Source organism: Limanda limanda, chromosome 12 (assembly GCF_963576545.1).
Source record: "Limanda limanda chromosome 12, fLimLim1.1, whole genome shotgun sequence".
NCBI classification, from domain to species: domain Eukaryota; kingdom Metazoa; phylum Chordata; class Actinopteri; order Pleuronectiformes; family Pleuronectidae; genus Limanda; species Limanda limanda.
In genome coordinates, this window is record NC_083647.1 from 3,318,723 (window position 1) to 3,331,567 (window position 12,845).

The 12,845-nt window shown below is 40.8% G+C and overlaps 2 protein-coding genes across 2 annotated transcripts in view; both read left to right on the forward strand.

Annotated features, from left to right (window-relative positions):
• LOC133015150 (histone H2A-like) overlaps nt 1–12,845 on the forward strand; it is a 543,969-nt gene that overhangs the window by 112,653 nt on the left and 418,471 nt on the right. The window lies entirely within an intron of this gene.
• Nucleotides 1–12,845, forward strand: part of ccdc88c (coiled-coil domain containing 88C) — a 48,548-nt gene that overhangs the window by 17,536 nt on the left and 18,167 nt on the right. Inside the window, exons 6-24 of the mRNA XM_061082280.1 lie at nt 19–102; nt 1,392–1,535; nt 1,805–2,028; nt 2,474–2,555; nt 3,289–3,447; nt 3,619–3,765; nt 4,528–4,678; nt 4,790–4,971; nt 5,169–5,306; nt 5,395–5,679; nt 5,790–6,587; nt 7,672–7,799; nt 7,953–8,094; nt 8,844–8,993; nt 9,256–9,417; nt 9,510–9,787; nt 9,991–10,134; nt 11,357–11,543; nt 11,961–12,106. Of these exons, the coding sequence (XP_060938263.1) occupies nt 19–102; nt 1,392–1,535; nt 1,805–2,028; nt 2,474–2,555; nt 3,289–3,447; nt 3,619–3,765; nt 4,528–4,678; nt 4,790–4,971; nt 5,169–5,306; nt 5,395–5,679; nt 5,790–6,587; nt 7,672–7,799; nt 7,953–8,094; nt 8,844–8,993; nt 9,256–9,417; nt 9,510–9,787; nt 9,991–10,134; nt 11,357–11,543; nt 11,961–12,106 (3,731 nt within the window). The remainder of the gene's footprint in view (nt 1–18; nt 103–1,391; nt 1,536–1,804; nt 2,029–2,473; nt 2,556–3,288; nt 3,448–3,618; nt 3,766–4,527; nt 4,679–4,789; nt 4,972–5,168; nt 5,307–5,394; nt 5,680–5,789; nt 6,588–7,671; nt 7,800–7,952; nt 8,095–8,843; nt 8,994–9,255; nt 9,418–9,509; nt 9,788–9,990; nt 10,135–11,356; nt 11,544–11,960; nt 12,107–12,845) is intronic.

The following is a 12,845-nucleotide window of genomic DNA, read 5'->3' on the forward strand; positions in this document are numbered from 1 at the left end:
GTGTGTGTGCATGGTCAGTGTGAGCGTAAGGAGGAGATGATAGAGAAGATCAAACTGCTGAACATCGAGACCCAGGCCGCCATTGTCTCTCACATCCAGGAGGTCAGTAGATCATATGTGATAAAATCATCCAGTGATCGGTGTAGATCATGTCTTCAAATATCTGTTGTGTTGTTTTCCTTACTCTACAGCATATGGGAAAATAATCTTTATCTAGACTACATTCACTATGTCTTCCAAGGCTGTCAAACACATCTTGTGATCTCCATCAGCCCCTGTGATGTGACCTTTGACCTCTTCACTGTCAGTCAGTGGTCTGACCAGGTTTTGTTTTCAGATAGCAGATGTTGTCTGTCTCTTGTTTCTGTCACATTTCAGGTCATGATTTTTCTTTTCTTTTTTTTGGGGGGGGGGTGTCCAAGTATTTTGGTGGCACCAAATGAGATTTTAAGGTGTTGGAACAGTCAACTCTGTGTGACGCCTGGTGCTCCTGAAGCCGGAAAATGATCTGTATTTTTTTAAGCACTTTTCTAGTCTTGATGTCAACTCAAAATGCTTTACAGTACAGTTTTGTGCCGTTCACCCATTCACACACACACACACACACACACGCACACATATATTCATACACTGCCTCAATGGACAGCACTAGTTTTTTCTATAAGAGGCAATTTGGGGTTCAGTATTTTGCCCAAGGAAACTTCGGCATGCAGCTGGTAAAGACGGTGATTGTACCGTCTTTTTTTTTTAAGTTTGAGCAAAATGCCAAATGTTTCCTGGTTCCTGCCTTCCAAAAACAAAAATCTTCAGCTTTTGGACTTGTGATTGGACAGCTATTGCAATTTGAATATGTCAACTTGAGCTTATTACATTTTATGGACTAAATTAGTAAATATTAATCAGGTAAATATTCAACTGATTAAAATAATAATGGAACAAAATTGTTAGAGTTAGCAGTGAGTGCAGCTAACATGTAACATTGTTCTGCTATGTCCAGCATTTACCTCAACACTGATATATTATGTAAGCTAAGGTGAATAGAGATAAAACTAGTGATCAATTTGTGCAGGTTTCCTGTACACTGCAGCTGCTTATTTAGTTCCTCTTGACTCCTTAATACATAGGTGGATGTTATTGATGTGATTATACTAGCACAGTGCAGCTTGTTTTAGGTGTAATGACATACTTGTGTCAGGTGGAGTAGAAACTGTTGTGACATTGTTCCCTTATTTCTGTTCATTTCAACCTCCAAGAAATTTCCCATGAATGTCTCAAACCATTTGCATTGTTTTATCTCCATACAGCATGAAACAATAACAGCTTCAGTAGCAATCAGTGTAAAGACAGTTCATTTTAAACATTATTATTGTGTGTGTGTGTGTATATTACAGGTTACTCATAACCAACTGAATGTACTCGACCTCACCTGGCTGGAGGAAGGAGCAGAGCTTGTGCGTGAAGAGCTGGAACCTCTGTCCCGTAACATGGCTACATCACTGCAGCAGCTGATTGACCAGAGAGACAAAGCCAGTGAGGTACAGAGACACAAGATAAAATGTATTTAATCTATATATGGCATATTGAAATGAATTAATGTATAAGCGCACAATATATTAATTATTGTTTACATTCTTATGATATATTTGGTATATTAAGGTTTGAATTGTTCAGTGTTGTTATGCTGCTTCATAATATTTTCCACTCTAACACTAATCAACACATTTTGTGGTATGATTAAAGGCTGAAATTAAAGAGTCTTCTTGTAGCATTATTTCAATGGGCAAACAAAATATCTGTCCTCCAGGTGATTTTGGATTTGACCCAGGAGAGGGATTACCTGTTCAGTCAGCAGCCCCAGGAAGGGTGCAGGAACCTGGGCATGAGCAGCCCACAACGAGGGCAGAGCGCTGGAGGTGTGGGAGTAAATGTTGGAGGATCAGCTCTGACTCTGACCAAAGAAGAGAGACAGCATCTCTCTGTGGAGCTTGCTGATACCAAGGCCAAGCTCCGCAAATACAGACAAGAACTGTAAGTGTGAATGTTTGCATAATGACCTGACTCAAACTATGAATCAATCTAATGTAGTCCATCTGATACTCATCAGTCCTTTTTAAAATGGTATTTTATGGTCATATTTTTCAGTTTGCACATTGTTACCCATCACAATCATATCACATCAGAAAGTCCATGTATTTGGAGATTAACTACACTATATGCTCTCACTCTGCACACAGCAACACAGCAACTGGAAGTAATTATGAAGAATCTATAATCTTTATTAATTCACCCCAAAAAAGTAAGGTTTACATGATAGTTTAAAGTGAGTTTCAATAATATCATTACTGTGACGTTTTAATATCTTAAATAACCTTCAACCCATCTGGGATTCATGTTGTTGTGAAGCAGATTATACAGCATAATGATTGATCAATTTTTATTGAAGCTACTCAATTATATGTGTGTGTGTTCTCAGCGAGGAAAAAACCGAGCAGCTGATGGATTCAAAGCATGAAGGGGAGCGTCTGGATCAGGAGTTACAGAAACTAAAACAAGAGGTTAGGACACCTTTATACATATCAGATGTGAATGTAATACACATCTGTATGGAGAGAAACAGTTATAGAAAGAGAAAAAAATCACTGGACTTCACATGCTTTGTTTTGTTGGAGTCGATTAGTGGCAGCGTTTTGCTGTTGAATAAGTAAGTGGTTAGTGATTCCGGTGAGTTGATATTTGAATTAAAGGCCAAAACAAAATCACATTTCCCTTCACTGGTCCTTCAAAAGCTTCACACCCAACATGCATACATGTCCCTTTTCATCCTTTTCAACTCTGTTGTCTCTCCACCGCTGAAAGGGCTCTCCTATGTTCTTGAGAGTTTTCGCCCTTTCGTTATTTCATTATCTTCTTTGAGTTAGCTGTAGTGATAATGGGATTTCTGTCAACACTTAATTTCTGCTGGAAATCTAACCAATATCCAAATCTTTGGTTTTAAAACTTCCCTAACCTTGGATTACCTTAAGGTAATCCAAGGTTGTATTTAAAAACTAGTACATTTATGACAAATTTAGCTTACCACTTTGTCTGTGTGTGTGTAGTATATATATATATATATAAATATATATATATATATATATATATATTATACAGTACTTTTTATACTATGATACTTTATTCTAGTTAAACTATTTATTACATTCGTTATCTTGGTTATAGTTATTTATATTTCTTTATTATTATAGGAACAATATATTTCATGAAAAATTGTAATAATGCGTTTGTGTTCAGAATCAGTCGCTTTCTTGTGAGGCTCGCTCAGCTCGAGTGTACCGGGACGAAGTGGACTCTCTGAGGGAGAAAGCATCCAGGGTGGACAGGCTGGAGACTGAACTGACCAGATGTAAAGAAAAACTCAATGATGTTCACTTCTACAAGACCAGAGTAGAGGTACAGTCACAGTTTCATGCAACACACGTGTGCACTTAACCATCATATTATAAAACAACAGGATTAATATTTTAAATTCGATTAATGGAAACATTTAGTTTGATGTTGTAGATAACTTCATATTCGGTTTGTTTGGTTTTACAATGTGTGTTTGTGTGTGTGGTTATGCAGGAGCTTCGTGAGGACAACTTTACTCTGATGGAGACAAAGATGTTGCTGGAAGAGCAGCTGTCAGCCTCTAGGGAGCGCTTTGAAAAACTTCACACTCTGGAGAAAGACAACCTTTTACTACGATCTAAGATACATGACCTGGAAATGGTATTATTCTGTACCTCTCTATGTCCAAATATATAAGCTCTGCAATTTTATTGATACATAATGATATAAGCATTTTCATATATTATGCAAAACTTTAAAAGCAGCCATTTCTGTCAGCAAAGCAGCTGTATACGTGTTCAAGACTTAATTTAATTGTGAGTTTTCTTAAAGGAATAGTTCACAGATAAATGACAATGCACTCATCTACTCGACGATGGCGAGGTGGGTGAAGTGTTTGATTCCACTAAACACTTCTGGAGTTTAAGGTGTAAACCTTGTTGCAGCCTAATCCAATACAATTGAAGTCATGGCAAAATACACTTCAGACAAAAACGAAACAACAGAAAAAACATAACATGCCTCCATACTTGGATGACGCTACATGAGCAGTATAAAGGCATGCTGTGTTTTTCTGTTGTTTTATTACGTCTGTAGTGTACGTATGTCACCATTGACTTTAATTCTTCATTCGCATTCGGCTGCAACACAGTTTGCCCCTTAAACAACAGAAGTGATTTGTGGACTCAAACACTTCACCCAACCCTCTCTCAGCCTAGTGGTGAGTAGATGATGAGTGGATTTAAATTTTTCGGTGAACTATCCCGTTAACCTGCTTTTAGTCCTATCGCAGCAATGTTGAAAGATAGGTGATAAATTAAACCATCTATAATTATGTGTGTTGTGCCAGCTTTCTTGCTCTAGTTTGAATGTTTGAAAATACATTGACTTCATGTGCTAATCCTTTGTATGTGTGTGGTGCAGGAGAGGGACAATGAACGTCAGAGGCTGGAGGAGCTTGTTGAGGAGAACATGATGCTGGAGATTGGACAGAAACAGAGTATGAACGAGTCAGCTCATCTCGGCTGGGAGCTTGAGCAGCTGAGCAAAAACCACGACAACACTAAGACAGATAGTAAAAGCCCAATATCCTTTTCTATTATATTATCTTATATGCTCTTCAGTTTGTGTTTCCAGAAATATTTTCAATATCCTGTCCTAACCAAAGTAATTTTCTCTGCTGCAGGTCGTAAGTCACTGGTCCATGAGCTTAACGAGTGTGTTTCCAGTCGAGTGTTGAAGCTGGAGAAGGAAAACCGGGAGCTCCAGTCCTCTATAGAGAGACTGAAGGGAGACAACCACCTCCTGCAGGAGCAGCAGCTCCATACCCAGGAGCTTGACAGGGACAACCAGAGTTTCAGGAAGAAGGTGGGAGGCCTGTGTGTGTCCGAGCTACTTGTACAGCGAGGAAGAAATAACAATTACTTGATAAAAGAAAAATATGCAGACAATCAAAATTTCTCTTCAAACTATATTTATTTATAGTTACTGTTATAGAGAAGAGCTGGTTATATTTTCTCTATTACTTGTAACTAATAAGTACGGTATCTTTATCTTTTTATTAGTTAGAGCGTATGCAGTGCTTATTGGACCAGGAGAGACTGACCAATCAGGACATGGAATCTCTAGGGGAGGAAATTTTGAAGGAAAAGCAGACTCTGGAGAGAGATATGCATGTTCTGAGAGCAGAGAAGGATCAGCTGGTAAATATCACACAACACACTCTCTCTCTAAAATATGAGACTGAAACGCACTCTTGTTGATGCCCTTGCCCATTTGTTCTCCAATCAGATCTCAGAGTTGGAGAGTGAGAAGCATCACCTGTCTGATGCGGTGGTGTCCCTTCAGGAGCGTGCACAGTCCAACAGTGAGGCAAGAGTCCGTGAGGTGGAAACAGAGAACCGGTTACTGCACCAGAGCATCACCGATACCAGCTCCCGATTGGCCAGCTTGGAAACTCAACTCAAAGTATCCACTGAGGAGGCAGAGCGGCTGAGGGAGAGAGCAGGACGGTGCGAGGAGGCGGAGAGGGAGGCAATAAGGCTGGAGCGGAGCAGGGATACTGTGAACAGAGAAGTAATAAAAATAATACAAGTTTTTATTTATTCCTGTATTTGTAATTGAAAACTAATCTTATTACCACAACAACGCCTGTAAAGTGTAGTTGTCCCTGTTTTTGCTCCCAGGTGGTGTCTCTGCGTGCATGCAGTGAGCGGTCAGAGGCTCTTGAGAAGCAGGTGTCCTCATTTGAGCAGGAGGTTCACCGACTGAAGAGGGAGGCAGATGAAGCCCAGCAACAGCTGCAGCACCTGAACAGGCATGAGGTAGAGAACAGCCTGCTGTCAAAAGAGAACCTGGACCTCCGCTGCTCAATGGAAAACCTGCGCTCCTCATCCGCTCGTCTAGCTACCCTGCAGGAGGAGCATACAGAAATCCAGAGAGAGACACAGGAGCTGAAAAGGAGGCTTGAAGAGGTCAGAGAGGAGGCACAAACAGAGAGGAAGAGGGCAGAAAGGCTGGAGGTGAACATGGCAACTCTGAATCAGGAGAAGCATCGATTAGAAGAGGAACTAGAGAGGAGTAAAGATGAGAGGGAGGAGGTAGAGAGGAAGAGACAGGAGACGCAGAGCAGGATGGAGGAATGGAGAAGGGAAGTAGAGGACCTGAAAGAGGAGCGTAAACGGAGGGAGGAAGGAGACAAGGAGAGGAGGAAGCTACAACTGGACCTGGAACAGTCAGAGAAGGGCAGAAAGCACCTGGAGAAGGAGAGCTTGAAGATCAGAACTCTGCTGGAGGGAAAAGAGACAGAACTGGAGGAGAGGGTACGAATATTGGCTACAATGGAAAAGGAAGGCGGAGTGCTGAGTAAGGAAGTGGACAGGCTTAAGGAGGTGGCAGTCAAAGCCAAAGAGCTGGAGCGGGAGAACAAGGAGCTACACAAACAGGCGACTATTGACAAGAGAACTCTGGCTACACTGAGAGAGGTGAGAGGAAAAACTTCAAGGCTACAAATGGTTGTACATTTTTTATTCATGGAGTAAACATTGGGAACATTTTGATTCTTGTAATTATCATCGAGCTGATAAAATATTAATGTAGATTCCCACCGGAATATAATGTAACGAAACAAATGTAGTATTAGATATTCTGATTTTATAAGCATTTTAAAGACATGTTGGTTTACTTTATCTTGGAAACCGGCTTTTAACCAATCTCATCACAGATATCATTTAGTTTCTGACTGTCACTGTCAAAACTTCACCTTTACAACTGGGGAAATTCTTTAGAATGCACATGTGAAATGATCCAAACCTCAAATAAAAAGATTACCTTGTGGAAATTATTTTATCAAATAATGTTTCCAACGCCTAGAGTAAGCTCACAATCTCAGGGTTTCCCCTATGTTCAAAATTAATGCCACCTCTGCTTCAGGATCATGGTAGGGGCAAATTATGAATACGTTACTACCCTGCCGCATGTCCCCACTCCCCCTTTTACCTGCCCTTACTTTACATACGCTCAAGAGTTTATGAGACACACAACCAAGACTTCAGGGTTTACGTGACTGGAACAATCCAGATTCCTGATAAATATGATAGATCAGTTCGACGTGTGAGTGATTATGAAAGAGAAGAGGAGGAGAGTCGCTTTGGTCAAGTAATGCATCAGGATGCAGTTGTGCTGCTAAGAGTGGCGCTGCCCTCGGGGTCACCCGGATACTGCAACGGCTATATTTAGAGTTTTTCACCACACAAGTCTTAGTGCATTGATGTGGATAGCATCAAAAATAGTTATCATAATAAGTATTGATTTTATCATTTATTTCTTGACCTCGCGGGGCAGGGGTTAGCCAGCCTTCTGCTGCTGCTGCTACATAAATCCTAGGGGGAACACTAAATCTCTATAGACCAGTATAGACTTACTCTGCACCGTAAATAACACAGCCTGGTTTCTATCTTTTTTTAAATACAAGATGAATATTAGCCCATCATTTAGATTAATCTACAGTATACATTGTTCTAAGAAAGATAAGAGTTTCATATTTGTGTATCACACACGTTTTTGCAGGAGCTGGTGTCAGAGAAGTTGAGTGTTCAGCAGCAGAGCGTTGAGTTAGAAAGACTCAATGAAGAACTGGAGAAGATTGGACTGAACAGAGAAAAACTACTGCAGCAGGAGCACACTCTGGAAGACAGGTGTCTTTCTCTCATATGTACAGAGTTCAGTTCGATTCTTGGGTCACTGTGAAGAGTGATTTAATGAGGATCGCCCCATTAAAGTATTATTGTTATGAGTGTATGGATAATTCTTTGTTTAACTGATGGTGTGTGTTTGTATGTGGGTGTCAGCAGGTACAGGCGGCTGGAGTCTCGGCTGGAGGAAACTGTCCAACAGACAATGAAGATTAAGGAGGAGAAAATATTCACTCTGGAAAAGAAGCTACAGGAGAGCCACACACTCAACGCTACGTTACGTGCTGAACGAGCTAATGTAAGGACCCACTTTGCATTAGAGTTGGGTATCGTTTGGGATTTTTTTAATAATCCAGCTACAAACTTACGAACGGGTGCCCAATTAGTGACAGATATTGTTACCAAACTCTACTGTGCATGCCCTGTCCTTTCCCACTCAGTTCTCTCTATTAGAATATGCAGTTATAACTAGGTGCTAAAGCAGTGTAGTGTCAAATCCACCAGGATTGTGGACATTTTGTCTCCCCTTTGGCATCAAGAGTAATGGCATAAATAGTGCTGTCAAACAAGAAAAATTTGGTTTTCTGTTTGTCCTTATTTGTATTCATTAATACTGAGATCTGGCACACCGCTTCCTAGGTTTTCCCACCATTCACCTACTTGCTGTAGCCTTTTTCGTCTCTGAGGCTTTCTTTGCTCCTCAGCTCCGACAAACCAATAATTTCTTGTTCACTACCAGTGTGCCAATGTGGGAGTGTAGCCACAGGCACCAGATTTATCAAACTGTGAAATACAAAGAGATTTGCATGATGCTGATCCGGTTAATCAGCACTGTGTAAACCCATTTAGGGATGGCTTGAATGTGACAGCTGGTCCTTCATGTGGAAAAGTATCTCACTCCAGCTTTAATGAGACTTTGTAACAGGTTAATGAGAAACTAAGAGTTTAACTCCTTCTGATTCATTTAACTTTTGCCCCAAACAGCTGCATCATAAACTATCCTATACTACAACATATATATGTATGTGTCTGTGTTTGTATGTCTAGGGTCACACGACAGTGTCTGCCCTGAGTCAGAAACAGGAGGAGGAAGAAAACCAAATCTCCCAGCAGCGATTCGGTTTTGACCAGGGTCAAAGGTCAGCCACTGCTGAGCTTCTACGGATCAAAGATCATCTTATTGATGTGGAAAAGAAAGTGAGTGACACGTTATCAGCCAGTGATGTATTTTAATGTTGTGTTGATGGTAATATGCCTATTTCCTCAGAATTTAAATATTGTGTTTATCTTGTCTGTCTTGTGATATTTGCTACAGAAACGTTCCTATCCTTCCTACAGTAATCATTAATGTCTAAACAAAATCTTTGCATTGCCGCCGCCACATGATTGACTTGATGTGCTGTTACATTTGTACTTGAATAGATTCATTAAAGTTCTGTGGTATCATTATTTTCCCTAGAATGCCTCCTTTCAAACAGAGACCAGTCTGTTGAAGGAGCAGCTTAAACAGCTGGAGAACCAGAACAATTCTCTTAACAACCAGATAGTGGCACTGCAGCGACATACCACCACACTGCAGGAACAGAACTCATCCTTACACACACAGACTGCAAAGCTGCAGGTATATTCTATAATTTGGACAAATTTGTGATGTCGTTTTTAGCTCATTATGGTTATGTTGTTATTTTACTGTTGTTCTATTGGATCTATTAGGTGGAGAACTCTACACTCTCTTCCCAGAGTGCATCTCTCATGGCCCAGAATGCTGTGCTGCAAGGCCAAGTCACTGCTTTGGAGACAGAGGTAGAGTCGTGGCAGCGACAGCGTGAGGAGGCGTGGCGTGCTCGGGAAAGTGTGCTCAGCGACCACGAACGCCTTCTGAGCGTCCATGAGAGGCAAGCGCACGAGTATGAGCAGCTTATCAGTCAGCACGCTGCACTGAAATACAAACAGAGGGCGCTAGAGAGTGAACAAAGGACTCTGCACAGCAAGTAAGTTCATAACAAACCCTACTAACAGCATCAAGATAGAAGGTCTGAAAAGTATTTGATCTCACAGTCCTCCCACAGAACACTGAATCACTGTATATAGGTTGATATAAATGGTGTAACCAAGACAACAACTCAAGATCTAATAACAGTTTCCTTCAAGTAGAAAAACTCTGCTCTGTCTGTCTGTGTGTGTCTTTTTGCAGGTATTGCGTTTTGCAGCAGCAGAAAGAGAAGTGGGATGAACAGGAGGGGCATGGTCAGAAAGAGAAGGAAGAACTTAACCAAGAGATCCAGAAGAATCGGCTACTGCAACAAGAGAATCTGCAACTAAAAACAGAGGTGGACAGGTACTGTATCATTGTCATAGTCACCTAGTGGAGTAGGTGCTTTTGCTGTTACGGCACCCAAGGAGTGTCGATTGACCTGCCTGAGGAGCTCACATGCAAAAAATTGTTTAATCATTTCTTAAAACTCTGAAAATTACAAATAAATGTATGATAAGGTTTCAGAGACTTCATTTTACATAAACACTGCAGTATGCGATGACATAAATTTCCACACTACTTCCCTAAAAACTCATATAAAGTATTTGTTCAGATGCTTGCTGAATCACAGGTTATTTAGCCCAGAGATTATTAGGAAAATATACAGTAATAATAAGAATCTAGTGTTGTATATACTGTAGGAATATGTCCTAACTTTAGTTAATGGTAGTCTTGTGATTTTTCTTTCAGTTTTTATCTGTAAAATTAAACCCTTGGTGAATATTTCAACTTCACATTAATTGTCAATGGCCTCTAATGTATTGACTTACAGAAATAGCTCTCAGATCATGGAAACATAATATACCCAGTTCACTAGCCGAAGGGGTCGTCTAATGATGAAGCACAAGGTCTCCTTTGACATATGTCATGGTTTGAATCCAGTGCAACAACTTGTTCTTCTTTGTTTATCTTTAATCTGTCTGTTGTGTGGTGTGAACTGTGGTAACACACATGTTGAGCAAAGCGTTTTGTTCAGGCAGGCCACTAAGTCAAGTTCAGTCCACAAACCATGTTAATTAGCTGAGAGCAGCAAATCTCATCAACTGAGCTCTCACACTGTGCGCTATATTTAAGCTGCTCGAGGCTTCCTACCCTTTCTGCCTACAAAGCGTTTTCCTTGACTTTAGTGGTCCTGATTTAAATGTATATTTGTCAAACAATATCCTTGGGCACCACTATGATTATTATTATATAAAAGGTTTCAGATAATTAGGATTTACCATGACTGGTCAGGTGCGGTATTCTGTTTAGGACTGTGCGATCACCACTGTCATACAGTGATAAATAAGTTAAACACCAACATCATGTAATCTGATCAGTTCAGCTCTCAGGTTTCCAAAGAAGCCAAGACATTATTATCTTTAGGTGTAAGCACTGGTACAGTGTAGATGCAGTGTGGTTAAGTCAGAGAAATAACCTGGGATATAACAGTTAGCTAATGATGTTAAATATGCTGGAGTTGGTTTGGACTTATATTGTTGCAGTGTTCTCTCCCCTAATTTTGACTTCCCCCCCCCCCTGTTAGATTGACAGAGAGCCAATCCCAGCACTCAGAGAAGAGTGAAGGACTTCAGCAGAGAATGAACGAACTTAAGAGGTCATTAAGCTCAGCCCAGCTGGAAGAGAGTCAATGGAGGGCACAATACGATTCACTGATGGAACAACACCAGGGCCTGGATCTTACCATGACCAAACTGGACAACCACTGTGAGGTAAACAAGGCCTTTAATGTGGGGCCAAACAAATACATTTTGAAGATTTGTCATAAAACCCTGACCTGACTCTTGGTTGGTTTGCACATGTATGTTTAAGTAAGACATTTTGTTCAAGGTAAAATCATTTAGGTTTAAAATAGTCTTTGTTGGGCGTTATAATTATTTTTGTATATATATATATGATTTAGTTTCTGAGAATGTGGTGTTTTCGTGGAGGAACAAATATTTGATAGCAGTTGCAGGGGGGATTATTATTAGTGATGCACTGCACTCTGCTGTCGGCACAAGAGGCAGAACACCTACCAGCTGAAAAAGAAAATCGTATTACTTCCCTTGAGTTAACGCGGGCCAATTAGGTATACAACGTTCTTTTAATGTATTTGTTAAATGTTTAATTTATTTTCTTGTGTTTAGCTGCTGAGTCGACTGAAAGGGAACCTGGAAGAGGAGAACCACCACCTCCTGAGTCAGATCAACCTTCTGAGTCAGCAAAACCACACCCTGCTTGAAAGGAGCATGGAGAGCAAAGAGCTCTATCACCAGGAGCAGAAACTATACATGTAAGTGCACACAATGCAACACCTGCAACACAAACTGGAGTTAGTAGTGGAACATCAGATATAATAATCGTAATAATAATAATATTAACTAGACATGTAAGCAAGTATGGTGCAGTCCTGAGCAGGGGAAGCGAGGCAACTGCACCTAGGTGGCCAAGTCCCCCCTGTCAACCCCACGAAAAGACATTCGCACGAAAATCGATGGGAAGGATGTCAGACCGTGTCCCCATGTCCATCGGTTGGCGCTGGAGAACGCTCGCTATTCATCTGAGGTCTTGAGTTGGTTGTAAAACATATATGTTATTCCAATGAAGTTGCCTCAGCTGCCAAATATTGCCCTTGTGTTCATATAGTGACTCTCATTATGCATTTTAAAACAGATTGGAGCATGACCAGTGACATTACAGCCACTTGCTGTTTATTGGCGTTCCATTGAAATGCACGCCGTTGCGGTCCAATGTAAAGGCTTAGGTTACATAACATGGCGTCACAAGCGTCTCAAGGTTTCCCTGACCAACTTTGAGGTGGATCACAGGAAAAAGCTAGATGTAGAATGGCAAAATATAAAACATGGTATTTTCTGTCACAGCTAGGGGGCGCTATGAGTACTTAAGCATTTTTACATATAGAACTCTTAGGGCCGGGCTCCTTATCACACGAAAACAGTTGACAGTAATTGAAGCAAAAAAAGTTATCGCTACTTGCGAGACATTGAGAAATCCGCCGCCATGCCAAGGAC